This window comes from Labrus mixtus, chromosome 8 (assembly GCF_963584025.1).
Source record: "Labrus mixtus chromosome 8, fLabMix1.1, whole genome shotgun sequence".
In the NCBI taxonomy this organism is placed as follows: Eukaryota; Metazoa; Chordata; class Actinopteri; order Labriformes; family Labridae; genus Labrus; species Labrus mixtus.
The window spans coordinates 3,138,815-3,165,402 of NC_083619.1; the positions used below are offsets into that span (position 1 = coordinate 3,138,815).

Consider the following 26,588-nt stretch of genomic DNA (forward strand, 5'->3'; position numbering starts at 1 on the left):
TCAACAATATTATCCTTGTCTTTGCATTAATTTAGGACACCCTGATCTAAAAATTACAATAAACAATGTAGGCTCAATCTAATAGTTTTGTTATAAGTCTACACTAATATAACTAAAGTAGAAGAATCTAGGCTACATAAATATTTTTACAGAATGCATTAGCTACAAAAAAAAAGCCGTTCCCACAAGATACAGCTGAGTAACCATGGTAACACACAGTTCCTGTTTCCACCTGAGAGAGGGAAGTTTGTCCCAAAGCTTGCCGCTGTATTTCTACCCTACACCTTGATGAAGGGGACTTCATTCAGCTGAGAGTGTGACTTCTGATGGAGTGCACTCCGTCAAGTGTGTAGGGGTTGGTTTGAAAAAGGGCCGTAGTGACCTCCATCCTCCACAGAGTCAACCCCCACAAGGCCCCCGACAGGCTTAGAGGCAGGGTGCTCAAGGACTGCTCTACCCAGTTAGGTGGGGTTCTCATCAGACTGTTCCAGCACCTGTTGGATTCTGGGTGTGTCCCCAACCAGTGGAAGGAAGCCACAATAATCCTTATCCCCAAAAAGACACATGCTAGGGACCATAAGGACTACAGACCAGTGCCCCTGAACTAGAGTGCTCACATCAGCCAGCAGTCGCTCTCACTCTACGATATTATTAATCAAAAGTCTGCACTCTGACTAATTATGAGGATATATAGGCCATAGTCGTCCTACCTTCATCTGTCTCTCCACTGTGTTCCAGGTTGCACTTTTCTCCTGCAGGAGCCCCGACGACTTGTTCAGTTGATCTTCTAACTCCCTCTTCCGCGCTGCTTCTTGTTGGAAACCTTTCTTCAGCTCTTGCAAAGCTTCAACGTCAGCAGCGTGAAGCATCAGCTCCCGCTCATACTTAGCCTGTGCTTCTCCAGCTAGCTTTGTCTGGGTGGTAGACAGAGGGGGGGAATAGTTAAGGCAAATATGTTTATGCTGCTGCTTGCAGATTAATAGGAGTATGATGCTCTGAATGATATGCATGCTTACTGGGGATAAACACAATTATAAGGGTTTTAGTGTATATGAATGAACCTGCAGCAGGCTGTCCTGTATGGCTTTTTGCTCCAGTGTGACAGCAGCAGCAGCTCTCTCCAGTGCCTCCTGCTGCTCTGCCTGGCTGGCCTTCAGAATGCGTTGCAGCTCCAACACCTGGAGAAGATGGCAGGGAAAATAAGTTCAGACACTGGGTTCTCAATACTGTGTAGGCTGAAAGGCTGGTGCAAGGGTGCACTGATGTTTAAGTGCAACTGAAGTAGCTGGTTAACAGTCATATCACAGAGCGCGGAGAAACAGTTAGGCTGCTATCTGCATAGTTTGCACAGTTAAGATTTGCACATTGGACGGCGACACACAGAACCCTTTTAACAAGCATCTCCAATTGAGGCTCGACTGTTGTGATAATGGAATCGAGAATGAAATGAGGTTATGTAACGGCAGGAGGCGATGATATCAGTGAGGTCCAGACCTCGGTTGTTTAAACAATTTTTGTTTGTAAAGTCATCACAGATGTTGTCTGTTTACAAAAAGCAGGTAAAAGACCTTACTCGTTGCTTTATTAAAAAGGCCCAACGTTAATTGCTAATTGATTCCTATTAATTTTAATTTAACTTACAGCTGCTTTAAGTTATTTAAGGTCCTAAATTATATTGTAAAAACTGATTGTATTTGTGTCCCTCCACCTCAAAACCTTCATAATGAAAGACGCGACAACTGTTTAAACAATGGACCCATTTCTGCTGCAAATGTTTCATTGTAAAAAAGTGTGCAACAGGCTTACTTGTTTTTCAACCACATCGACAGCCTTTCTGCTCTCGTTTTGCGCCTGTTGCTTCATTTTCTCAGCTTCTGAAATCCTCTCCTCCAGCTGCTGCTGCACCTCCTCATACTCCTTCAGACGGATCTCCAGAGGTAAGCGAGACTAAACAACAGGGAATGATCACTTGACACGTGTGGATGGGTGTGCATGATTTGAAAAAAGAGTGGATTGTAGGAGAGGAAAACAGATATGAGGGGGGGGACTCTGATCCCCCCCTTACTTAATAACTTATATTAAAACATTTGACCTGTACCTCCTTTTCTTTCTTCAGACTGTCTTCCAAAGCCAGTACCACAGCCTTGTACTGCTCTACATAAGCAGTGGCATTCTTCAGTTGCTCTGCTAGTTCACTTTTTTGTTCCTCAGCAGTACGCAGACAACCTTTCACGTCTACAAGCTCCTTTTCTGATTGGCTGGCCTGCAGGGAGGCTGTTGGCACTGGAGAGCATACTGAGAGCATGGACATATTAAATAACATATTACATCCTTATCCAACATATCATTCATCAATATATTCTACATGTTTATACATCTCAGGATTTCAGAGGTCTGACACTTGTTGAAGTTCTTATTATTGGTCCAAATAAAAAATAAAAAAGGTCTTGGCTCCTGTACTGCCGATTACCTCTCATTGGTGCTTTGAGGCTTGACGCTCTAGAAGCTGGAGTAGCCGTGTTGCTCGAGGTGTTAACAGCATCAGAGGGTGAAGCAGAGGACAGTTGGGCTTTCAGTCCAGCAAGCTGCTGCTCAGAGGAACGCAAAAGATCCCTGGTCTTCTGCTGCAATGTGTTCTGGGTCTCCAGCTGTTTCTTAGCTTCTAACAACTTAGCCTGGTGAGGAGGTGGAAGTTATAGTTGGATGAGGAGAATTTATAAAACGAGATCACAAGCTGTGTCAGACAACACGAAGGACTGAACGTAATTACATAACTATGTACTCAACATACATCCATGGTGCGCCCCAGGGTGTGTCTCTCTGCGACTTCCTGGTCCAGCCTGATCTTCATTGAAGCCAGTTCTGCTTCCAGCTGCTCTATCTTGCTGTTTAATCGCTGCCGTGTGTCTGTCTCAGTACGCTCCATCGTCAACTACATCAATGTGAGAGAAAAGTCCATATCATTTATTTCCTTATAAAAGACAGAAACTGCAAGTAAACAGTAGACAATAACAAGATATGGATCAACAGATACTGTTCATTTGGCTACATATTATATCTAGTGTGGAAAAAGTACCATGGTCTTAAATCTTTATCTATTAAAGAGGACATATTATCCCCCTTCTCCACCTTTTCAAACAGTCCCCTGTGGTCTAAATGCAGTTTAGCAGTCAAAATTAGCTGAATAAAACAACATATTACTCTATGCATAAATGTTACCTGAATCGTCTTGAGGTTGGTGAGCAGAAGGTTCTGGTTCCGCTGCTCTGTCAGTATGGCTTCCTTCTCTCGACTGAGGCGACTCTCGGCTTGTCTTAGCATGTCTCTCTCTTTAGTCAGATTCTCTACACGCACCTTTCACAAGAGACAATAGCGAGGTGATGTTCAGCTCAAAGTTTTAATAAATCCAACAAGTATATATGCTTCATGGAGTGGTGTAAAGGCAGCTCTAAAAGAGGTAAGAGTACAGCGCATCATTCACTCTAAACTATGTCCAATAGGGGACAAACAAAGACGCTGCAATATGCTGAAAATCTTTTTAGTATTTAACACAAAATGCATGTCATAGGATTTCTAAACGACTTAAGGCTGAAATTATATTATCAAACTTAATGACCGCTGCTGTCTGCCTCCATGTCATGTCTTGTATGTGCTTTCAATGTGGCCTCTGTGATTATTCTTTTCCCTTGTTGCCTCAGTATTGTCTTTATTGCATGAACTGCTTTGATTGTGCTTTGTTTGTGCCTGCTCCAATTGTGTGTGAATATTTAAAAAATGAAAGAAGATACTTTCTCCAACTTTCAGTCAATTTGTAACGTTGTCTCACAGAATTTATAGAGTTGATACCTTTCCAACATCATATGTAAATGTGAAATGTATGTCTCTTTTCCTTCTGCTTAGGCCTGTTGTAATTATAAATGTAATGTATTTTAAATCTTAACGATTGCGTTTTAGGTTGCTTACTGACAACTGGCCGGGGACTACAGCTGGAAATGAGCCGTAAAGGCTAAAGCTGCTTCTTTTACTGTACAGTTAATTAAAGGGGACTGTCCACAAAACAATAAACTAAACTAATACTGTTTGTCTGTCTTCATTTCATTGTTCTCTACCAGTTGTTTGTGTGTGTGTGAAGTTTTAGCCTCATGTTCCTTCAGTTTTAACATCCTCCTACACATACCTCACTTCTCTAATGACTTTTTCTCTTTTAAAGACTCAGTTACCCTGTAGAAATCCAGCTACAGATTTTTGTGTTTGGATTTTTTCTGTTGTCTGCGGAAATCCAAAGGAGACACAAAATCAATGAAGAGCCGTGACTTGTTTTCCCCTCTGGTTTTGATGGGCCTTATCTGTGCCCCGTCTTAATAGGCCCTGAATCAGTGCTCATTTGCCACAGTCCTAGAGCAATAAAGGGTTAAATGTTAAAAGGACTTGAGTTTGTATAGTGCTTTTTTCTAGTCTTCTGACTACTCAAATCGCTTTTACACCGCGGGTCACACCTACACATTCACACACTGATGGTAGAGGCTGCAGAGTAAAGTGACCATCAGAAGTAACTAATCTATTCATACACAGGCACATGCCACCGACGAGGCAGAGGGAGTAACTTGGAAAAAGTGTTGCATGTTGCTGAAGGAGCTGGGGATCGAACCCCCAACCTTACGATTGAGAGACAACCGACTCTACCAAGTGAGCCCCAGCTGCCCCAAATGGTACACTGTTTTAAATTCCCTACCACGATGCACAACAAGAACATGTTAAAAAAAATGAAAGAAGATACTTTGTCCAACTTTCAGTCAATGTGTAACGAATTTATAGAGTTGATACCTTTCCAACATCATATGTAAACGTGGAATGATATATAGCTTCCCTTCTTTCTCACCTCTTCAAGTGCAAGTTTTTCTTTAGCCTGTCCCAGGTCCTGGCTCATCGTGTGGATGATGTGCTCGTGTCGCTGGGCAGTTGCAGCCATTTTTTGATTCTTATCCTGAAGTGCAGAGATTTCTCTGCGGTAGGCGGAGACAGTCTCCTGGAGCATCTCGTGCCTGAGAATCAAAGAGACGACCAGAACAAACACAGACTTTAAAAATACATCGATCTTCAAATCCTGAAATAGGGAACAAGAAAAAAAGCACCAGGAGTGGTCTAACTGACCTCTTATTGCTGAACTCTAGTTGAGAGTTCAGCTTGGCATGGCTTGTGCGAAGTCCAGACAGCTGGTTCTGCAGTCTGTCATTTGTCTCATTCAACATACTGTCATTCTCCGCCTTCTCTTTCTTATACGAAGTGAAGGCATCATTCAGCTGGAAGCGCGCACACACACACACACACACACACACAAACACAGAAATTTGAGATTTTTCACTCAATTTATACGAGGATGTGAAGAAATTGAGATTTAAGGGTGTTTGTAAACGCTTGCGCATACCTGTTTTAAAGCAGCTTTAGCCTGGGCAGTCTGTGCTGAGTCAGCAGCTGCAGCTCTTTGAGGAGTAGAGCGAGTAGCCGGGACCGTGGGCCTGACGCAGGCGGTGTGGGATAAAGAGTCCGGACCTGCAGATACACACAAAGGGCTCTTATTCTGTTAACATCATTGCACTGTCAAAGTAAAATAAAGTCACAGAGACGTCGGCCTCTTTGTGTCACCTTGAGGAGGCAGGCTGTAGCCGGTGCTCTGCGTCAGCAAGGCTTTGTACATGTCTCTCTGTCTGCTGTTGGAGTCAGCCAGTTGTTTCTGTTGGTTCCTCTGCTCCCTCAGCTGCTCCACCTCCTTCTGAAGCTTACTCACACGTCCCTCTAAATCTGACACCCTGAAGGAAACCAAACACATTTGTAATCATTATCAATGATACAATAGAGCTGCACCTGAGCTTATATAAATGAATTGGCTTGTTCAGTAAAAAGAGTCACAGCTTCGTCCACAGGATAGTAAGTTACTCTAGTTAAGGAGAGTTATAGTAACTTTCAGTAAACCAGTTGTTTTAATAAAAATAAGGATGTTAGAACTAATTTTTGTGTAAAGTGTAAAAAGTTTAAATAGAAAATGTGACTTTTAATGTTTGTAGAGCTGATAACAGCGACACAAACACACAACTTTTGCTCTGACATCTCCCTCTAATGAGTACTATAATATTAATTATATGATTTAATAATGGGTGCATGTTAAAGGTTTGTATGGTAACTTGGGTTCGCTTAAGTTGATTAATTTCCTGAAGTGAAGGGTCGCTGGTTCAAGTCCCGGTGCGGATCAAGTCTGGAAATTGGTCCGGTAGCTGGAGAGGTGCCAGTTCACCTCTTGAGCACTGCCGAGGTGCCCTTGAGCAAGGCACCGTACCCCCCCCCCCCCCCCCCCCCCCAACCAGCTCAGGAGCTCTCTGTGGGCAGCCTCCTCTGACATCTCTGTATTAGTGAATGTCCATAGGATCCTGTTTGTGTGTGTGTGTGTGTGCGCATGTATTTCAGCCTATGTTTGTGTAGCATGTTCAACAACAGAGTGTAAAATGTAATTTCACCTCGTGGGATTAATAAAGAATATATTTATCTTAATTCTTAGATACTGACAAAGACAGTACTTCCTAAATACTAAAGACATTTGGAGTTCCCACTCTTTTCCCCAGATCATTTCCAGGACTTTTCCAGGACATTTTTTTGTTAAAATGTAGGTTTAGATCAATCCCATACACCAATATGTTTCTTTATGTGGAAGTCTGATTCAAAAACTCTTACACACTTATTAATGACGAAATGGCGGTTTAATAATAAAAATTTGTCTTTATGTTTCCTAACTCTCAAACATGTGATGGTTATCCCACCATCATTTCATGAAAAACAAAAAACAACATACCATATTATTGCTCTCTCTTTATCCCACTGAAACTAAAACTAAATAGAAATTCCTTTCTTCTTTGCACCTATCACTTTTCTTTAACCTTTGGATTTTGGACCTGGGTATGACTTGTACAGAAACAGTCAGTTGGAAACATTACCGCTCAGATGTGTGCTGTCTCTGCTGTTGGTCCTTCTCCTCCTCCAGCTCCCTCAGCCTCCTCTGAAGGTTTTGGTTCTGACTCTGCATCTCATTCACACTGCGGAAGGTCAGCTGGCATGAACTGATGACCTCGCTGGTGCTGGAAATGTTGGCTGAGCTGCCGTCTTCCCTTGTCACCTGATTACCTCTGGCTTCCTCCAACTCCACCAGCAGAGTACACACCTAGATACAAGAAACATTAATGACTGGGAGCACTTGCATCCATGTTTAGGGTCCTCCTGTTATTCTCTTATTTTTTCATTATTACTAAAACATTTTAACAATCCTGTTCACCTTTTTGTTGAGTACCTTAAAGAGATAAAGATATCACTGAGAACTCCTTTTTAACTTAAGTTCCTCCTAGAAACCGATGGCTGAACTTGTTAAATAACCCACAAAGACAGAATAAAGAGTATGTATTAAATAAATTGATTTAATTAAAACCAACAGACAACCTTTCTCTGTAGATATCAATATCTTCACACAGCACACCTGAGCAACATGTGACTAATGCTGTCACATGTCGAGTTTGCCTACAAAAGCAAGCCCATGATAGGATTGTCTTCCATAAAAGTTTTGTAAAGGAAGTTGAGGATTTCTGTATCTCTTGTCATGCTGCATGTCTTCTGTCTTATACCCCTTTTGCACACACAGTTTCTCCTGAACATTCCCCGCCATCGTCTGTGTGAGCTTCTGAAAACTTGAATTAGCAATATAGTATAAAATACATGTTCGTATGTATTTGTCCATATGTTCCGTTTTGAGTAAAACATCAAATAAATGTTGCATGTTGAACTCAAAATCAATAAAATAGTGAATTTAAAGTTTGAGAATAAAATGTTTTAAAATATCAAATGGAACTTGCTTTTGTAGTTTGCAGCAAACACTTAAGGGTCAGTTTATTTTGAACCTGTTACGGAGACAGTCTGTATGTTTTGTGTGTTTTTTGTGTGTGTGTAGGAACCTGTGCAGATGTGTCCTCGAGCTGTCTCTCTGCCCTTAACTTTTCTCTCTCCATGGCTTCACAGCCCTGCTTGGCCTCTTCTTTGTCTTTCTGCAAACTGTAGATCTCCTAATGAGAAAAATTTAACAGAATACACTTTTTAACAACAGAATGTGCGGTTATATGAAATAAAAATAAATGTACTTGATAAAACACTAGAATGACCACTCACACTTCGAGCCAGTTCCAGTTTGTTACACAGCGAGGCCATGGATCTCTGCATGCTCTCATACTCCTCCCGCTGACGTTTGAGAACAGGAGCCTTGGACTCCACCTCCTGGACGATCTCATCCAGCACTCTGCTCACTCTCCTGACTTCCTGTTTCTCAAGCTGAAGCTGCGTCTGACACTCTGCGTATGCATTGTATAGCTAAACACCAAGACAGAGGACAAAGAATCAACACATGCTACAACAACCTAAATCAAGCAGACTACTGTTACTTTACCTTCATTATAAGTACTACGCGAGCTTCAGTCAGCCAGATTCTGTTTTTAAATTCAGAATACTGGGGTTTTTTCTTTTTAACAGCTAACTGCCACTTTTTTTATTTTTATTACTGACCATTTTCAGAGGACATCTTTCTAAATGTTTCTTCTTACTAATACTTTTTTTAATAACATTTTTGGGGAAATTGCATTTTTTTTCATTCCAAGAACAAACCTTGTGAGAACAATTGTAAACAGTGTACATCAGCCAAAAAACTATCAGTCATATTATATAATTACTAACGTTGTATGTTATTTTGTGATTAATTTTGAAGCTTCTGAAGAGACAATTAGTTTCCTGTAGTTAAGAAAGCCTTGTGTGATATCTGGACAATACATACATTACCATTTGTAAACACAACTGTTTGCAGGATGCATAGCAATAAGGTAAGGGATGAGTAGCTATGAGATTAACAATGTGACACAAAGGCTTAGGTTATAGGTTACAGTAATGTCTGTGTGCAGCTGTATCTTAAAATGTAATTAATCATTGAAGCTATACTAACTCGGAGGAAAAGGATCAGTGACTCACCGATGCTTTATCTATTCTTGCTTGTTCATTGTCTTTTTCCAATCCAGCCCTGAACAAGCGTGCCTAGACTTCTCTCATAATGCCTTTTAAGTGGCAATGCACTACTCTAAACAGAAGGTTTAAATACCATAGGGTCTGTTGCTTTGGAAGAGAAAACTGACAAAAAATACATCCCAGCAGATGTGGTATCAATATGAAAGCTTTACTATGCCTTAAAGGGTGAAAGTGTTGAGTGTGAGTGCTGCAGGAGGTCTTACAGCCCCAGAGTTAGTTATGCCAAACAAAGTAAAAGAAGCCGATTACAGTTTAAAGTTTTCTAATCTTAATTTGATCACTTGTTGTTATGCATGTGTGTAAACTTACATCAAAGAACTTCATGCCAGGCTTGACGATAGCAGCAATGGCAGCTGCTGTTGGACACATAGAGTTCAACTGCTCCTCAGACAGAGAGGGGACACCTAGAGCCATACATGAACAAAAAGGTGTGTCCAGTCATATCTTTACACATACCAAATACACATACAGTGAGGTCAAAGTGTCTGAGACCATGACTCAAGTTTAGGGTTGCAAAATTCAGGGAACTTTCCATGGGAATTAACGGGAATAAACCGGGAATTTACTAAATTGAAGGTTGGCCCTTAACAGGTAAATTAAATATAGTTGGGGAAAATATATTTTAGCATAATCTTGACTAAAACAACCAGATGTCATGCCAGTCCACTTGACTATATCTGCTATTCCACAATCACATGCACATAGCACACTGCTTACTGCAGGGCTATTGAGGCCACGCCCCCTACATGCACTGTGCATTCCTCCATCACATGCACACGTCATGATTTTAAATCGTAGTATTTTGCATGGATGTCTGCTCATGACAAAACTAAATGTTTAGATTTATGCTTGAATATGATACAGTTCAATTAAATTAACCTCAATTTCCCATTCATTCCAATGGAAAGTTTCCGATTTGGAATATTTACAAAATTCCCCAGCTTAACTTCCCATGGAAAGCTTCCCTCCTTTGAAACCCTAATCAAGTTTCCTTTGTACTTTACTTGTTGTGTTAGGCACAACATTCATTCTAAATGATAATATTAGCCCAACCACTGTAAATATAAGTATTTGAGAAATGCACGTTGATTTCAGAGAATCTTAGGATTCATTTGTTTCTTCAGTCTCTTTAACAAAAGTATGTAATCGAGCTGGCAACGTCTCCACTGATTTGATGAAGAGTGGCATTATAACATGTGAAAAACTGGCTAATTAAACTAATATTTTCCTGATCAACCTTTGCATAATAGATTATCACCTCCCGTTTTCATGTCACTTCCTTTTTTCAGTATGCTTAATTATATTTTGACCAGGATATTTTCAGTCTTTTTGATCCAACTTTACGTGAACACACACACTTTACAAATATGAGAATACATTGTGCTGAAATCACAGGACAGTTGTGTGTGTGTGTGTGTGTGTGTGTGTGTGTGTGTGTGTGTATTGTTTGTTCTTACAGCCTTGTTTGCTAGCCGCCTTCATCGTGGAATTTTCCAGTTCTTTCTCCATTTTCTTGATCTTTTCTCTTAGCTCTGCCTCAAGTCGCACTTTGAGTTCTTCTCCCTCTGACACCTTCTTCTCAAGAGCCTTGTTAGCTATAAAGACAGATCACTCAAACAGGTCAACACGTACTTATTAGATGGAAACATACACACAATATGATTTTAAAAAGAAAAAAGACAGTTTATAATGTAAAGGGGGAGTACAGTTTTATCAGAATCCTCATTGGACAGGTGGTTTTGTGATGGAAGCTGAGAGGGGTGAGCATGAGGCCAGTGAAAAGTGAGGCAGGACACTGCTCTCTGATGATGTCAGTGAAGTTGGTTAAACAATATTTAACCAGAAGGTGTTAACTTTCTAAAACAACCTGCTCTGATGCCATGTGAGACACCCGGGGGGGGGGGGGGGGGGGGGGGGGTTCTGGGTTTATATCTGCATAAAAGTGGCATGCATCATTTTACTTTCCCCGACCTGTTACATCACAACATGGATGATGTAACAGGTTTAACATCAGACACGTGTAGGTGTGTGGCAGGGCTGGACCGTATAAATGTCAATAGGCCCAAGCTTAATCCTTTTGAACAATTAGGATTTAGAAATCCTGTAAATCATCCAAGGACAAAACATTGAGAGGGAGCAATCAGCCATGATATTTAAAAGCTGTATCAACATGTGGCATGTGTGAAGGAGGATGATGATGATATTACCTTCCCCTGTGTTTTTAACCAGTTTGCTGAGCTCCTCCACAGCTCTGCTCAGTTCTTGGTTCTTTGTCTCCATTTCTGTCGCTGACCCCTTCAGGAAGAATAAAGATGTTACATACAGTCTACCTGCTGGGTTGCAACATGACAGGACAATGGCTGAGTTTAACTCTTACCTTGTAGAGCGACGATAACTTGACGTGAGCATTGAGCTCATTGCGGTATTTCTCCTCCATGGCACTGTGCTCATCTTTAGCCTACAAAGACATCATGTGCATATAATGTGCAAATATTAACAAAAAAATATGAACACACCAAAAAGTGAAATGTTAATTTCTAAAGCAACTGTTGGGGTTCTTATATCTTCAATAACTTAGTGAACCTGAGGCTTAAATGTAGGTTGTTTAGAAGTCTCTGACTACTGTAAATTCAAACTTCATTATTATCTTACAGTTTAGGGTCTTCACAGTGGTGGGAGAATCCTCAGCTGTATTTTAGAGATGTCGACAATAATCATTTACACATGGCTGCAAACATTACGTGTGTGTTTTATTACCTGTTTCAGTTTATTGTTGAGGTCTGCTGCTCTTTTGTTTTGATTTTCACTGGTATCCTTCAGAGAAGTCAGCTGACTTTCAAGTCTTCTCACCTGTAAGAGTGAAGTTATTCAAACACTATTAGAACTAAAGATTTAGACACAGATTCATCCAATTCTTCATAAAATATGGACACACACACACACGCACACGCACACGCACACTGTCCTGTGCACAGCGAGATTAATCCAGCACACAGCAGGATTGTTCAGACTGACTTTACATTTGAATGCATAAAAACTCAAATGTTTTCATTGCTTTTTAGACTCATTCAACTTTGAAGTGCTGTTCCCTGGATTGCTCTTATCTTAAAGGGATACTCTAGTTGAGGCTGTTGGAGGAACAGGCAGCGGCTGTGCATTCTGGGAGTTGTTGTCTTTCATCCACGAGCCAAAAACACACTTTCTGCCTTTTCTCGGTCAAGAAGGAAATTTACATTTCTATTTTATGACCCAATTACAATACAGATTCATGTTTCAACTGGTGAAGTATCCCTTTAATGTTTTTGCTTTTAAAAAGTTTTTTCAGTCAAATCAGAGTACAACGATCTAGAATAGTGAAAGCTGAAACTGGTCAACGTTTGATGTAGTCTGTGACAGACTTTGGCAGACCTGATTGGACTAAACAGTTCTTGCTAAGGTAAATCATATATCTGGTCTGGCTGACAGACAGACAGTGTGAAGCCCAAATTACATTTTGTTCACATGGAGAAGAAGAACACACAAAGTGTCACAATTGATTTCATGTAACTGATTGAAACATGAATACTCAATGTGTGCATATTGTTTGAGTCTCACCTGCTCCTTGCTGTTCTTCAGATTACCCTTTAGCTCCAGTATCTCTTTGCCTTTCTCTCTATTACTGTACAACAGTTCCTCTGTTTTTTTCTTCAGCTCTGAAGTTAACCACTCGATCTTCTTCTCCAGCAGCTCTTTCTCCTGCTCCATGCGCTTCTCTCGGTGCTACAACATACAGAGGCAGGACATGTAACCAAAAAAGCATATTAGCAACTTAGCGTACTGAGGTTCTGTGCCAACTGGATCAGTCAAGAACCAAACACAGATTCAGAATTTTTTTACCCTGCTTTAGTAAATAATTTCGTGGCCGATGTAATAAACATGCAGTTTTCACATGAATATGTTAAAAGTTGAAACACTGGAAAAATACCATTGAAAGCAAACATACTGAAATATTAGCCAAGAATTTGTAATCATATGTGCCATCATTGGAGAAGCAGGAAAAGGCTATAAAGAATACACAAACATTACCTGCACAGACGCCTCAGATGACTGTATATCATCCAGTTTTAACTGCAGCTCCAACTTGACTTTGCTGGTTTCTGTCAGCTTCTCGTTCAGACGCTTCACGTCCTCTGTAAACAAACATCACATACAGGAAGTTTAGAAAAAACATCAGAAATCATAATCTGATTAATGTACATATATATATATATATATGTAAAGCCACCTGAGGTCAATTATGATCATTTATAAATTATAATTGTCTCAACTTTTTGGTTTTGCACTAATTAGGATACTGAAACAAACTAGGATAATGTATGTTTTAATCCAAACAGATCCAATGTCCATGGCCTCATTCAGAAAAATCTTCTTAATAATAAGAGTTAAGGTAAGTAGCTCAACATCATCAATGTTCTCTAATGTGGGATTTGTTGTTGCATGTAAACAGAATCCATACACACAGTATTTCAAGTGTTTACTTGGGCACACTTTTTGCATCTAATTAAATTGAATTCTGGTTTTGAATTTGATTGAATTCTGCAGTTGTGTTTAAAGAAATGTTATCTTGATGATGTTAATTAAATCGTTTAATTAATCTCAAGAAATAAATTCCTGACTAAGGAAAATAAAAAGTCTCTAACAGGTTTAGCTTAATTTTTTAAAATGTTATTTTATTCATTTCAAGTGTCTCAAAGATTGTGGCCAGAGATCATGCTGTCTGTAGGAGAATTTGGCTTTTTGTTCTTGCTCTTCCAGGTTGTCTTCAGATATCTGACCTGCAGCAGTGTAACAGATCCACCACTCTATTTGGCCTTAAACTGGAGATAAAACAAACCCCTGTTTTCACTGCTTCAGGATATTCTTTGGGATGGCTTATCATTGTTTACAGATTATACAAAAACATTAATTATTTCTACATGCAGGCCATGGGTTTTCTATGTTTGTAGTCCAAGTAGTATAAACAAATGCTGAATCTTAAGGCTAACTTAAGACAGGAACCCTTCAAGTCATTTTTCTTACAGGCAAGACCCTACTGACCAAAAAACAAATATTGGAATGTTTCTCCTCCTATTATTTCGCTCGCTCCTTAAGTTGGGACGTTAAGAAAGGAAGATTCTGAAAACAGCAAAAAATTAACTTTAAGATGATAACGTGTGATGTAACAAAGAGTTCTGTGCTTGGGCTGTGTGTGTGTGTGTGTATCTTATATCTTACCAGAAAGGTTTTCCACTTCCTGGGTTCTCTTCTCCAGCAGCCGATCCAGCTCCCTCTTCTCCGCCTCGATCTCATACTTAGTCTTGGTCTGCTATACTCACACACACAAACCACAAAAATAGAGTCAATAAAACAACAAACATCAGTTCATGAACACTATTTTTATTCATAGCTTCTAGAAAGTACTCGTAAAAAGGATTTAAATTAACAATCAGTCAATAAAAAGGGGTCTGTTAATTTTTTTTTTGTTAAAAATAGAAACAAAATTATATCACTTTCAATTTAAATGCTTATTTCTCAAACTATGCAAACAGCTCATTATGACTTCCGAGAAATAGGATTTTATGGTATACATGTTCCAGATTCAAGATGTGCTGTGACGCAACGGAGTGTGATCCTTGACTGAGCGGGACAAAGCCTCTCACTACTAAAGTTATTTCTTTGATCTTTCTAAAACATGTTTAGATAAAGTGTCTACAATGTCTGAATCAGGCAGTATCCCTTTCTTAAACCTTTAGTGACAGCAGCCCAATCATATCAACAAGATAATAATACATGTACTTTGTACAACAGATCAACATCTACATTCCTTCATCATGAAGTGCATTGGGTCCGTTTACCTGTTGTGGGAGTTTATCTTCAGGAGTCTCCGCCTCTATTCCCTTCAGAGTGCTCAGCTCTTCATCTGTACAGACAGAAACGTTACAACACTGAGGAGAGAGCTACATCATTCTTCCATCAGTAGATATGTTCTGTGAGCTCGTCCCAACATGAACTGTGTGGGATGAGGGTCCCAAACTATTGACCTTTATCATTAAATTGCAAATAAACAATATGGAGGAGCAGCTCTTTACACCATTCCAAAACACGTTAAGTACACTCAGTTTAAGACAGCACAAAAATTCAAAATAAAATCCTTACTTCTTTTACTTTTAAATGTGAAATAATGGAATTTTAAACATGCCAATAATAACGATTAACTTTTGAAATTTAGGGATTAATCTATATGCTGTCTGCTTGTCCTAAACAAAGGAGATTTAAAATTAGCTGTTAGCAGACTGAAGCTGTAGTTAAAACTTTGGATAAAAGCATCTGCGAAGTGAACTTCATTAAACAACACAGATGGAACAGATACTGTACTATTAACCTTGTCCTGTGTTCATCTGGACTTGAAACGTGCAGCATGAGAACATCTGCTGTAGCAAAACATTGTAAAAGATTCTACATATCGAAGACATTTTATTGATTTTAAATTGTACATTTAAATAAACAAAGTGTGACTAGTGTAAATGTGCCACAATCGCCCACTTTATCATTATAAGTGTTAACTTGTTTTTTTTTTTTAATGGCATATATTTGCACCCACAAGAGACACATTTCTGCCATTGTATGCAAAAACAGACAATAATGTATTTTGTATTCTTAAGCCATGAGTGCTGTTGAACACTAAACTAAAACAGCTTAGAGGATGGAAACAGAGAGCACAAGGCAACCATACAAATAATAATGCTGATTAGGGTTCATTAAGAAGTATAAGAGGGGTACTTGAAGGTTATTAGGTGTGTTTATAACTTACTTAGTTTTGCATTTGTATCCTTGAGTGCCTGCAGGTGTCTGGTGGCAGACAGGATCTGTTCCCGACTCTCCACCAGCCTCTTTTCAATTTCAAAGTACTGCTGTTCTGTAGTGAGAGAAAGCATTCAACAATGAAACAAAATGACACTGTACAGTAATAAGACAGCGTTTATCTCAATCACTAAGACAAATCTAGTTTCATGTTTAATTTAGCTTTGATCAGTAGAAAGACTATGATGATGTAAAGTATCTACGGTCAGAATAACGGCTGTGAAAACAGAAACGGATTTGTCTACTGCAGCTAGGAAGCTTGAAAATGGCGTCAGCACATTAAGCGGGGCATGCTTCAGGATTTCATTTGTTACTAGGGATGTAAAGATGAATCGTAAATTCATAAATCGATTCAAAGGTGTCAAGGTTCACATCTGTACTCTGAAAAATGAATCTCAATAATATGGTGAGCATCAGCAGCTGCAGAGCAAGATTTAGAAATTGAGGACGCACCAGTGTCTTTTAAATCGGAGGTGTGGAAACATTTTGGCTTCAAAAGACAGAAAATGAAAGAGGAGAGAAGATAACAGACGAGACAAAAACTGTGTGCAGATATTACAAGAAGACAGAGAACTACACAAATAACACAACCAACATGATGCAGCTTTTAATCCACACCACAGTGAGAAGCTCCAATCACCTCCCCTTGTTGGGGGAAAATTAAAAACATTAAAAGGCCAAACCGGTTAGCAGCTCCTAAAGGCCGCCCCCCTAATATAATGGCAGGGGAAACACTGCGTATGGTATCGTGAGTTGAGTGAATCATTACATCCCTATTTATTACTGATTAATATCCACACACAAAAATATTCATAAAAGATTCCATACAAGGAGATAGCAGCAGGTCTTAAACATTAATGACAATAACATTGAATTATTTCTCCATGGAAACGATGGAAACAACGTGGAAACTAAAATTCTGGATTTCTTCAGCTAATTGTAAACAACCACAGAAGTAAAGATGTGTTTCGTCGCTCAATTTCAAGAATATAGTCTAGTGCTTTCAATTCAATAAACCATACAGAAACTCTTTAAAGTATCTCCAGCTTTAACCACGTTAGCTTGTTATCTTAAAGCTAGCCTCCGTGACGTCACAGCTAACGTTAGCTTGTAGTTCACGCATTGTGGATCCACACGTTTACTTTTTAGTTTGTTACTTTATCAAATTCGCATGAAGGCATTAAAAACTAGTGTAATGTGACTGGAGGTGTCTGTCATATAGCTCACATGTTTATCTGCTGATTGTAAAGTTAGTAACATACCGCTGTCAGCTTTGGATCTCTCATGCTGCGTCTTTAGCTCCTCGTTAGCTTCCTGAAGCTCCGTCACAAACTTCTCTAACTTGTTCTGGACGCTTTTCGATAGTTTATTCAACTCCGTCCGCTCCAGAATCTGCAGCAGGACGGCCGCCATCTCCACCAATCCACCCGAAAATGTACACTAAACTCAAGTTATTCTTCTTCTCTGGGATTAAACTCAAATTATAATAACGTTTTCCGACCTCCTACTCTGATACATCAAGCCGGTGTCAAACCTGTGGCAGGAAGTAGTACGCCGACCACAACCCTTCAGAATAAAAGACAAGTACAGAGCAACACTCCACATCGAGGATGCCTTGAACTGAATGAACTACTTTAATAGAAATTATTTTATCATGTTAAACGTGATTATTTTAAAGTCGACCATCACACTTTGAAAAGAGCATGTTCTGGGTAACGATGTTTTTTTTTATTCAGGGCGCAATCCTCCAAATGTCCATTACTGCAGCGTGCAGTTCGGGGTTGAGCTCTCCTCATTTGTGTTTTAACTTGGTAATTTATTATATTACTTACTTTGTCTATTTATGTTTTATACTTATATATACTTTTTATTATTATTAATATTATTATATTCTTTTTTGATAATTTATTCACTTGTGTCTATTTCTTTTACTGCTCTTACCTTCTTATTGCTGTTCTCTTTTGATTTGCTTTTAGCTCTTTTAGTTTCTTACATCTTTTTAAATCTTTGGTCCTCTTGGTCTCAGCTCGTGTTGTTGGGTTCTTGTGTTGCCTGGGTTCTTGTGATGGTTCTTATGATGGTTCTTGTGTTTCCTGGGTTCTTATGATGGTTCTTATAATGGTTCTTGTGATGGTCGGGTTATATATGTCTGTTGGGTATCATGCACTATGGGTTCTTTTCTGTTGAATTGTATTTAATTATTTTTTGTATTTTGCATTTGTAATGTTCTTGCTGTTGTTTCTGTTCTTCTGTGTTTGGTTTAGTTTGTTCTTGTTTTTGTTGTTTGTCAAAGCACTTTGTAAACCTGTGTTTTTAAAAGGTGCTATAGAAGTTATTATTATTTGGTAAGTGTTTTTAAACTGTGCCTCAAATATTGCTATCAGGCAGAGGAGCAAACGAGGTGTCTGAAAAGATTGCAATTGCTGTTTGTCAAGTTATAATCTGAAGAGAATTGACAATGTTCTGTTTGTTGTTTGCATGTATCTCTCTAACTTGACCATTTGGCGCCTCTACGTCAGAGGGATGCGACGGAAGTGCGTCACCCTAGAACGCACCGTTGTTTTTATTTCGTCTGCTGACTGACCAAACAGCAAGCGGTCTGTTTTCTTATTTCCATTACTATATTGCTGCTGTCAGATATTTTCCGTCGTGATTCTGGAGCTGAAGTGCAGTTCTATAAAAGTGCAAGTTGTACTTTCTGCTGCTTTACGTAAAGTTATATTATCTGATTAAAACTATAGTTAATGCTACAACTAGTCATACAACTTCCTGTTAAGCCTACGTGTTACTTGATTTGACAGCTAATTGCTTTTAACACAGTAAACTGCAGTTTTGACGCTAACTTAAGACCTGAAGCATTTTTTTGAGTTAGACACTACAGCCTACAGATGAAGAAACATTGTGTTGTTTAATTTAGTATCTCTCCTCCTCCTCTTTCAGGTCGCTCCTCAGGTCGGGACATTATGGGTCGTGGCTACATAGTAGACGACACTGTAGAGGTTTATCTGTCTAAACTATGTGAACAGCGTGCATGTCCAGTCACCGGACTGCTTATTGGACAGGTAAGGAAAACCCTAAACCCTAAACCCTGTCCTGTCTTCTTGTTAGGTTGTCATAACGTTGAGCAGATGGGTCAGTTTTTCATAATCTCATAACAGCTGCTCATTTACTAGCAATGAAAATGCCATAAAAAAATTTACCCAGCTAACCTTTGCTTCTTAACAAATAACTTTATATTTTAATAAACTTATAATGCATGTTTTTATTATTTTTCACAATATAAATATTTATGCTTTTTTGTGTTACTTGTATTTTTAATGTAATTCGCAGCACTTTGGCCCTCTGTGGGATTAATTAATCATACTGTGTTTTGATCAAAGAGACTGCACACATGCTATGATCTTGACACATTTTAGAGCTCTGCCCAAAGGGATTTTGTCATCATGGCGACCCGGACACCTCAACGTGAGGAGTCAACTGCAGCATCTAGAAACTGTCTGGACAAGGAGTGGGTGACTGAGCATGCTCGACAGGTTAGCAAAGAAGGACAAAACTCAAACCCTACACTGACACATGTGCTCCTGAGCTTTAAAGGGTTTCCAAAGGGCTCCTGCATGACAAACTCAGTATTTTAAGGGGTTTTAGAACACACTTGGAAGTAGTTTGTGAAGGCTTTAAGACTCCTACAGGTGACATTTGCTGTTGTTTTGATCTGTTTTCAGGTGTCCAGAATGCTGCCTGGAGGATTGTCTGTTTTAGGAGTCTTCATCATTGATGATAGCGATGCCAAGGACACACTCATGACGCTTCAACAGGTGGGATTCATGAAAACACACCGTCTGTGTATGATGATCTGTGATGATCCGTGGGGGGTTTCCCATCTGCTGATCTTTAGATTTCATGTACCTGTACAGCCCATCAAGTCTTTCTTTCTTTTGGATACATCTTGTATAGTTTCTGTAGGTCACCTCTCCTAACTTAAGTTTAGGTGGATGTTGTTTCCATGTCCTTTTTATCAGCTTCATGGCCGTCACTCGCAAAATATTAAAAAGATAAATATCAGCAGCGTTTATCACCTCAAGTAAGTTGAAAATAAATAAAATTAATTCTACCTCTAAATGTGTATTTAACTCAAAAATGAACATAAAAACTTTCTTCCCAAAATGATAATAAAACTGGACATTTCAAGAAAATATGTGCACAGTTTGCCTCTCCACACTGTCTCCAACAGTTTGAACCTGCAAGGGGGAGATATATATGCATACTTTTGCAATATTTTATATATAAATTTGAATGCTTTCTTTAGCTTTTTTTTATTTTGGAACAACTGCTGCTTAAATTCATTTGTTAATGTATCCTCCTGTATATGTTTGAAAGATAACTTCTCACTTGTAGATAAAAAATATCTGATCCAGCTCGTATTTTGAAGCTATCATTTAAAATGAATCTTTTGTATTTCTTGTGATTAATTGTGAGTATGTTGTTAGTCCCTTAATCTTCCAGCTGTTTGGTATATTATCCGTCCTGTTTTGACTCAAATCAGGGTCACACACCATTTCTCTAAAATAAACGCATTCACTATTTACTTGAACAACTTGCTGTATGTTTCCAGTTCTTAACAGTGTTTAAAATACAGTAGCTCTGCCCTGTATGTGTTTTCCATGTTCCCTTTCCTAGGAAAGGTTTGACTAATTATTAAGTACATCTATTAATGTAGCACCTTGTAGAGCAGTATCCAAAAAAGATATACATCCAAATTTAGAAACAAAATATTACTTTTAAAGACACAAATCAATGAACAAGTTACACTGCCTCATGTCCTAACATGTGGGTCTTTTTCTGTTTTTTAAATGTGTCCTTAAAGTCGAGAAGAAAAGAGGTTTACATTGTAGAGCTATGATGTTAAAAGCTCCAGCCTGGAGGCAGAAACAACAAATGATCCTTAATGAATTCTGAATTTGGCGATGGGCCATTCCAGAAATCAAGATGGGTGATACATGAGGCTATCCATGAGGTCCTTGACAAAATTTAAGCACCAGCATTATGGACCACAAATTCATGATCAGTGATTACAGTTGAAGAATAAGTCAATATAAGATGAAGTCAAATAGTAAATGATAATTTCCATGTCATCTAACGACACGATACACCTGAAGTTAACAATGTGTCTCAGCTGGAAAGAAAACTGGAATTTATTAAAAAAGTTAAATGGTCATGTTTCCCTCTGGACTTTGTATGTTTCAGAGAAAAGGGAAGACCGTTGACACCTTCCAAACCATTAGGATGAGTTGGATAGAAAGAAGAATAAGATGACATTTAAATAAATATTAGGGAGTCAGCTCTGTTTTGACACCTGGAGATGACTTCAAATCATTTATAGAAGGGCTTTGATAGGCTAATGATTGAGAAGTCAAACATCATACTCTGGACTTTCCTGACTGTTTATTAACTTTGAGTTGTTTGGGGGAATACTCTGATTAAATATCTCTGAAATGAACACCAACAGCTCGGTTACACAGGGCTATGGGAAGTTCCTGTCTGAATGACCTGAGCAATTCATATCATGAATTCAACTTTCCTAATAGGGAAGACACTGTCCTTTTAGTCACAGAAAGTACTTGTAAGGAACTGCATTCAAATATTACAGCTGTTATATTGGAGCAGCTGTGGCTCCGTCGGTCATCTCTCAACCGGAAGGACAAGGGTTCAACTTTACTCAGCAGTCTCTACCATCAGGGTGTGAATGTGTAGGTGTGACCTGCAGTGTGAAAGAGCTTTGAGTAATCAGAAGACTAGAAAAGAAATATACAAGTTCATGTCCACTTACTATAAATAATGTAAGTACTCATTCAAAAAGAAAATGTTATTAATTTAATGTAACTAAGAACATTTCTGTTTACAGATTTCTTATTGAAAGATTTTTCTTTTACTTATTTTGTCAGAGTGCAGATGCTTTAGCTGGTAGGTAGCCCTCCATGTACTCCAGGAAGGCGGGCCAGGTTCAAGACCGACCTGTGGCTCCTTTCCAGCATGTCATTCCCCGCTCTCTCCCAGTTTCCTCTTCTATCCACTGTTCTATCAATGAAAAGGCTAAAAGCCCCAAAATAAATCTTAACATTATGTCATTAAAAAAGACTGTTCTGAATCACAGATATTATCCATTTAGACTATTAGGACCGAGCAGTAACAGCTGAGTTGTGTTTATTAATCACATGTGAAACAACCCGTCTAAAAATAGTTTCAAGTCTTCTTTTTTTGAAGCATTCATAAAACTACTGAAACTCACAACATCAACCTTGCTGAATCTATTCATGTCATTCACACTGTTACCATTTCTTTAATTGTTGTATCTACTGTGTACAGTGATTTTCTATAATGTGTTTTAAACAACCTGTGAAGCTCGAGTCATTTAAACTTCCACAAGTGTGTGCCGTAAAGATGCTGCTTATTATTGTTTTGATATTATACAATGATTTAAATACATTTATATTCTTGCAAGTGAGCTCTGGATGAACTTGGCACACATCACATTTGCTTCCAGTTGGGCTTGCTTGAGTTGCTCTTTGTCTACGTGCATGTATCTGTGAGTTCTGGTCCTCTAACCCTTCTGTGTGTGGGTCTTCTGTGTGCAGCTGGTTTTTGCAGTGGAGAATCTGATCTCCTCTGAGTATCTGTGGTCTCCTGCAGACGATGACGTCACAGACCGTATCACACTGCACATCAACCCTAAAACCAGGAAGTATCCTTTTGCACAGCCTTTCCCATTGGATTAGATTGCTAGCTGTAAGAGTGAGCGGATATTCTTTAACCGCATGTACCAGAACTGTCTGCAGAACCTTAGACATCAAAGATCCAAAGGTAGGATTAAATCTTTCATTTCTCACAAAGCTACAGCTTCAGTTTGAAGTTATCAGATCAAGTCTTTTGCAATTAATGTCAACATCTCAAGAAACTTCATTTCTTTAGCACCTGTTTTAAATTCCCCTGAGGACTCCATTCAAATATTTTTTTATTCACATTTGTGATTATTTTAAGATTGACTGATGCAGAATGTAATCATGTGATGTCATGTTGTGGGTGGTTCCAGAGCCCGGCCAAGCCTGCAGACTGGAGGTACCAGTCATCTGTGTGTTCCTCCTGGTGCACGGTGTCCTGCTGTTTAAACGTTGACATGTTGGTCCCTCTACCCGATGACAGAACGACTTCAGTGAGCGTGATGAAACATCTAAAGGTAAAGTGTATACACTGTGACAGTTTGACTTTGAGATGTGATGATCCTTTAATATTTTGTTTTAGGAGGGGCCAGCCAGGTCTCTCACCTGGCTTTTAAGATAAGTCAGTTGTTTTTTGTCGTTTAAAGTTTTAGTTGAGTTTTTTGTTTGGATTATTTGAACCAAAACGTCACATAAAAAGTGTACACCCTTACATTCAATGACAAAACCCCACAAATAAAAACTCCACAACCAATATCATTCAAAGCAAAATAGTCTTATATTAATGAACCACAATATAAACTCAAACACTCAACCCACACTCAAAAAATAACAAATACTCAATATCCCACAATCCCTCAGTCCTCACAAAGTAAAATAAGAAACAGTCCAACTCAAAATTCCACTTCGGGTTTTTACTCAGTTCCAACAAAAAGTGAGGAAAAGATCTTCAGTTCAGTTTCTGAAAAGGAGGCAGACACATTATAAAGTTTTGAAGTGACTTCAGTGGAACTTGTTCTCACGTCACATTCCCTCTGATTCAGGAGGGACTGAAGCTGTGGGTCCACCACATCGAGACTGGAGACTGTTTGATAGGCGGACGGAAGCTGCCAGAGGACAGTGAGCTCACAGCCGGACAGGTTGGATAAATCCAGTCCACACTGAGTGCACAGTTAAAGAATTTACACTTTATGTATGTTTATATACTGACGGGAGTTTATTAATAAAAACAGTTTGTTTTCTCTGCAGAAGAGGAATGTTGCTCAGACATTCACGGCTCAGCTGCTTGTCACACCGGTAAGACAAAAATAAATGCACACACTCTCCCAAGATTTTAATTGAAATTGAAATTCTAATGCCTATATCTACTTAGTTAAATCTGCTTTAGGATTCGCAAAAACTGTGCAGACTCATGCTGTGATGTACTGTTGATGTTCATAAAGAGGACGATGATTTCTCTGGTATTAGGACGAGAGGTTTACAGACGAGATGCAGTCATGTGGAGGTATTCTGTCTGTCAGAGGAGCTGTTCACAGCACAGCTTACATACACAACAACAAACCAAAGGCTAAACTTGCTGAAAAGGTAATTCTTTCATCGAGTGGGAAATGTCAAACTATATCAAAATAATTATTTAGGAATTAGTCATGAAATCTTTTTTTTTTTCCGACAGCTGCTGAAGAGGGATGTGGTTTCTACGGTGGCCACAAGGGTTCAGATGCTGCTGGAGGAGCTGCTTATATCAGAGGAGGAGAGCAGAGGAGGTGGCAAAAAGGAAACAGGTACGCTCACACACACACACACAAACACACACACACACACACTCGAAGAAGAAGAAGAACTCCCCCATCATACGCCTAAAGATAATTATTGTTTTCTACTAATAGAAAATACTAAGGCTAAGCAATGACTATAAGGTTAAGCAGTGATAATTTTGTAACAATAAAGAGTTAGTTCAGAACATTTGTCACATTTTTGTTTTATAACAATTCATAATTAAGTACTAACAATTCAGCTTCTCCTCTCATATTAATTCTGTCCCTTTGTGTTTCTCTTTCAGAGCGGTTCTGCCTCCCTTGTCGTATCTACTGTCCAGTCAAAGTCAGCAGGCCTGTGAGTGTGTGTGACTATCGGTTCAGTGATGAGAGTTTGTCTGAAGTGACGGACAGGCTGAAAGAGATGCTGGACATCGACGTGGCTGAGGGAGACTTAGATACCACGCAGGAAATGCCTGCTGAATTCATAGAAGGAGATGTTGCAGAAGGTAGGAACAAAGTCAATCTCCACACTTTCTCCCTAAAAATCTGTTGTTTCTTCATAGCACATTGGCATAAAACTACCAGTTGTCTCTCCTCTTTTCTTTTATGGCATCATAGTCATACATACTGAAACTATAATTAGATCATCAAAAAATCCCCAAAATGAAATGTGTGAATCACATGTAGTTACAAAAGTTACAATTTCTCCTAAACAATATTTGTGTACACATGTGTGACCTGTAGGAAAAGTGAAGTAACCTAAAACCAGATTTAATTGGTTTAGAAAAACATATTTATAACAAATGTACTGTTGTGTCTTCAGAGCCAGCTGTGGAAACCGTGGATGAACTGAAGCCCAAAAGGAGCAGTTTCGTTGGTAATGGAATAATCCTCTAACAATCACTTCGATTTAAAAAGATTCTCATGACATTACAGCCAAGAATAGAAAATATTTCCTATAATCGATATTGAATTCCTGCCCCCTCTCAAAAGACTGCAAAGTTTATATTTGCATAATTTGTGTTTCAGCCCAGTTTTCAGCCTTAAAGAAATGGTGCAGGGAAATGCTTTAGTGATAGTATTTTTCAAGTCAGGATTGTGTTGGAGCTTAAAGGCAGGGTTGGTTATTTCCTCCAGATCCACTTTTTAAGATTCTGGTTGAAATTGTCTTTAGGTCCTGACAGAAATTAATAACTCATGTTCTCTGAAAAAGGAACAAAGATAATCCATCATCTGTATCAGTTTGTAAGTCTGTAAAAACTTTGACCAATGTCTGCCATGAGGTACCAATCTGATGAACCAATCACACGCCTCCCTGTCTCCCTGCTCGTTCTCTACCTCTTGTGTTCACTAGTCCACACTCAAAGCATGAGCTGAGGTCCGCTTCTGGACCAATGGGGCTTGTGCATGTAAGTGATGGGCGTGGGGAGGGGGTGCAGACGGCGCACTGAGGGAATGCTACTTTCAAAATCAAGCTAGTTTTAGAAAATTACCAACCCTGCCTTTAAAGGCCTTCTCTGTCAAGAAGTTCCTGACTCATTATAACCATACAACTATAATATACCAGTGGCACGTTTCAATATATTTTAAATTAACTAATTTTCAACCTGAAAACATGATGCATGTGCATTTAAAAAAAAAACAACCTTTCCTGATTCTCTTCTGGTTTTTTTTCAGGAATCGTCATGGCTACTGCTGTCGCCCTTCTCGCTTCTGCTGCCTCGATGCTCTATCTCAGTGATGTTTGACGCACATATACACACACTGAATAAAGTTTCTACAAAATGTCTGCTGGTTAAATTATAAATTGCAGTTTTGCTAAAATGCTGTAATGAATTGTGTCAGAAAAATATTCTTGTATAATCTTATCAATACTTTAATATTAAGTGTGTACGGTGGCCGGTAGGGGTCAAACTAATGAAACGACATACATTTAGAAAAACGTGCAGCATATATAGAAACGCTGCACATTCAAATGCAAACTACCACAACAAATGCAAAGACACAAATGTGCTGCAAATAGGCAAAACAACTGCATAAGCATCAAACATGCTGCAAGTACAGAAATGAAACTTAAGGCAAAAAAATAATAATGATGTAATAAATGCATACAATTATGCAACCTGGACCTGCAGAGAGC

The 26,588-nt window shown here is 39.0% G+C and overlaps 2 protein-coding genes across 2 annotated transcripts in view; one reads left to right on the forward strand and one right to left on the reverse strand.

Moving 5' to 3' along the window:
* The window catches only part of LOC132978613 (nucleoprotein TPR-like), a 38,308-nt gene extending 20,808 nt beyond the window's left edge, over positions 1–17,500 (reverse strand). The window contains exons 1-25 of the mRNA XM_061043847.1: positions 17,241–17,500; positions 15,929–16,033; positions 14,973–15,037; positions 14,353–14,443; positions 13,165–13,268; positions 12,694–12,858; positions 11,857–11,949; positions 11,477–11,557; positions 11,307–11,394; positions 10,557–10,694; positions 9,409–9,503; positions 8,200–8,397; positions 7,989–8,096; positions 6,984–7,207; positions 5,644–5,807; positions 5,426–5,550; positions 5,152–5,300; positions 4,880–5,042; positions 3,220–3,354; positions 2,792–2,932; positions 2,471–2,675; positions 2,099–2,295; positions 1,807–1,947; positions 1,062–1,178; positions 711–914 (exon numbers count right to left, since the gene is read on the reverse strand). Of these exons, the coding sequence (XP_060899830.1) occupies positions 711–914; positions 1,062–1,178; positions 1,807–1,947; positions 2,099–2,295; positions 2,471–2,675; positions 2,792–2,932; positions 3,220–3,354; positions 4,880–5,042; positions 5,152–5,300; positions 5,426–5,550; positions 5,644–5,807; positions 6,984–7,207; positions 7,989–8,096; positions 8,200–8,397; positions 9,409–9,503; positions 10,557–10,694; positions 11,307–11,394; positions 11,477–11,557; positions 11,857–11,949; positions 12,694–12,858; positions 13,165–13,268; positions 14,353–14,443; positions 14,973–15,037; positions 15,929–16,033; positions 17,241–17,391 (3,447 nt within the window). The 5' untranslated portion in view covers positions 17,392–17,500. The remainder of the gene's footprint in view (positions 1–710; positions 915–1,061; positions 1,179–1,806; positions 1,948–2,098; positions 2,296–2,470; positions 2,676–2,791; positions 2,933–3,219; positions 3,355–4,879; positions 5,043–5,151; positions 5,301–5,425; positions 5,551–5,643; positions 5,808–6,983; positions 7,208–7,988; positions 8,097–8,199; positions 8,398–9,408; positions 9,504–10,556; positions 10,695–11,306; positions 11,395–11,476; positions 11,558–11,856; positions 11,950–12,693; positions 12,859–13,164; positions 13,269–14,352; positions 14,444–14,972; positions 15,038–15,928; positions 16,034–17,240) is intronic.
* A 990-nt stretch (positions 17,501–18,490) lies between these two features.
* On the forward strand, positions 18,491–26,237 carry odr4 (odr-4 GPCR localization factor homolog). The gene is made up of 14 exons (XM_061043852.1): positions 18,491–18,575; positions 18,931–19,040; positions 19,395–19,511; positions 19,701–19,793; positions 22,611–22,717; positions 22,800–22,836; positions 23,066–23,209; positions 23,735–23,830; positions 23,940–23,987; positions 24,159–24,275; positions 24,364–24,472; positions 24,751–24,954; positions 25,272–25,325; positions 26,126–26,237. Exons 2-14 carry the CDS (start codon positions 18,942–18,944, stop codon positions 26,194–26,196), a joined length of 1,296 nt encoding a protein of 431 aa, XP_060899835.1. The 5' UTR covers positions 18,491–18,575; positions 18,931–18,941; the 3' UTR covers positions 26,197–26,237.
* The last annotated feature ends 351 nt before the right edge of the window (positions 26,238–26,588 follow it).

Bases quoted from the DNA above. Each gene is read 5' to 3' on its own strand.
- odr4 (XM_061043852.1), top strand. From the start codon at position 18,942: ATGGGTCGTGGCTACATAGTAGACGACACTGTAGAGGTTTATCTGTCT. The intron at 23,210-23,734 runs GTAAAGTGTATA...CCTCTGATTCAG, and splicing joins GCGTGATGAAACATCTAAAG to GAGGGACTGAAGCTGTGGGT. The intron at 24,955-25,271 runs GTAGGAACAAAG...TTGTGTCTTCAG, and splicing joins AGAAGGAGATGTTGCAGAAG to AGCCAGCTGTGGAAACCGTG.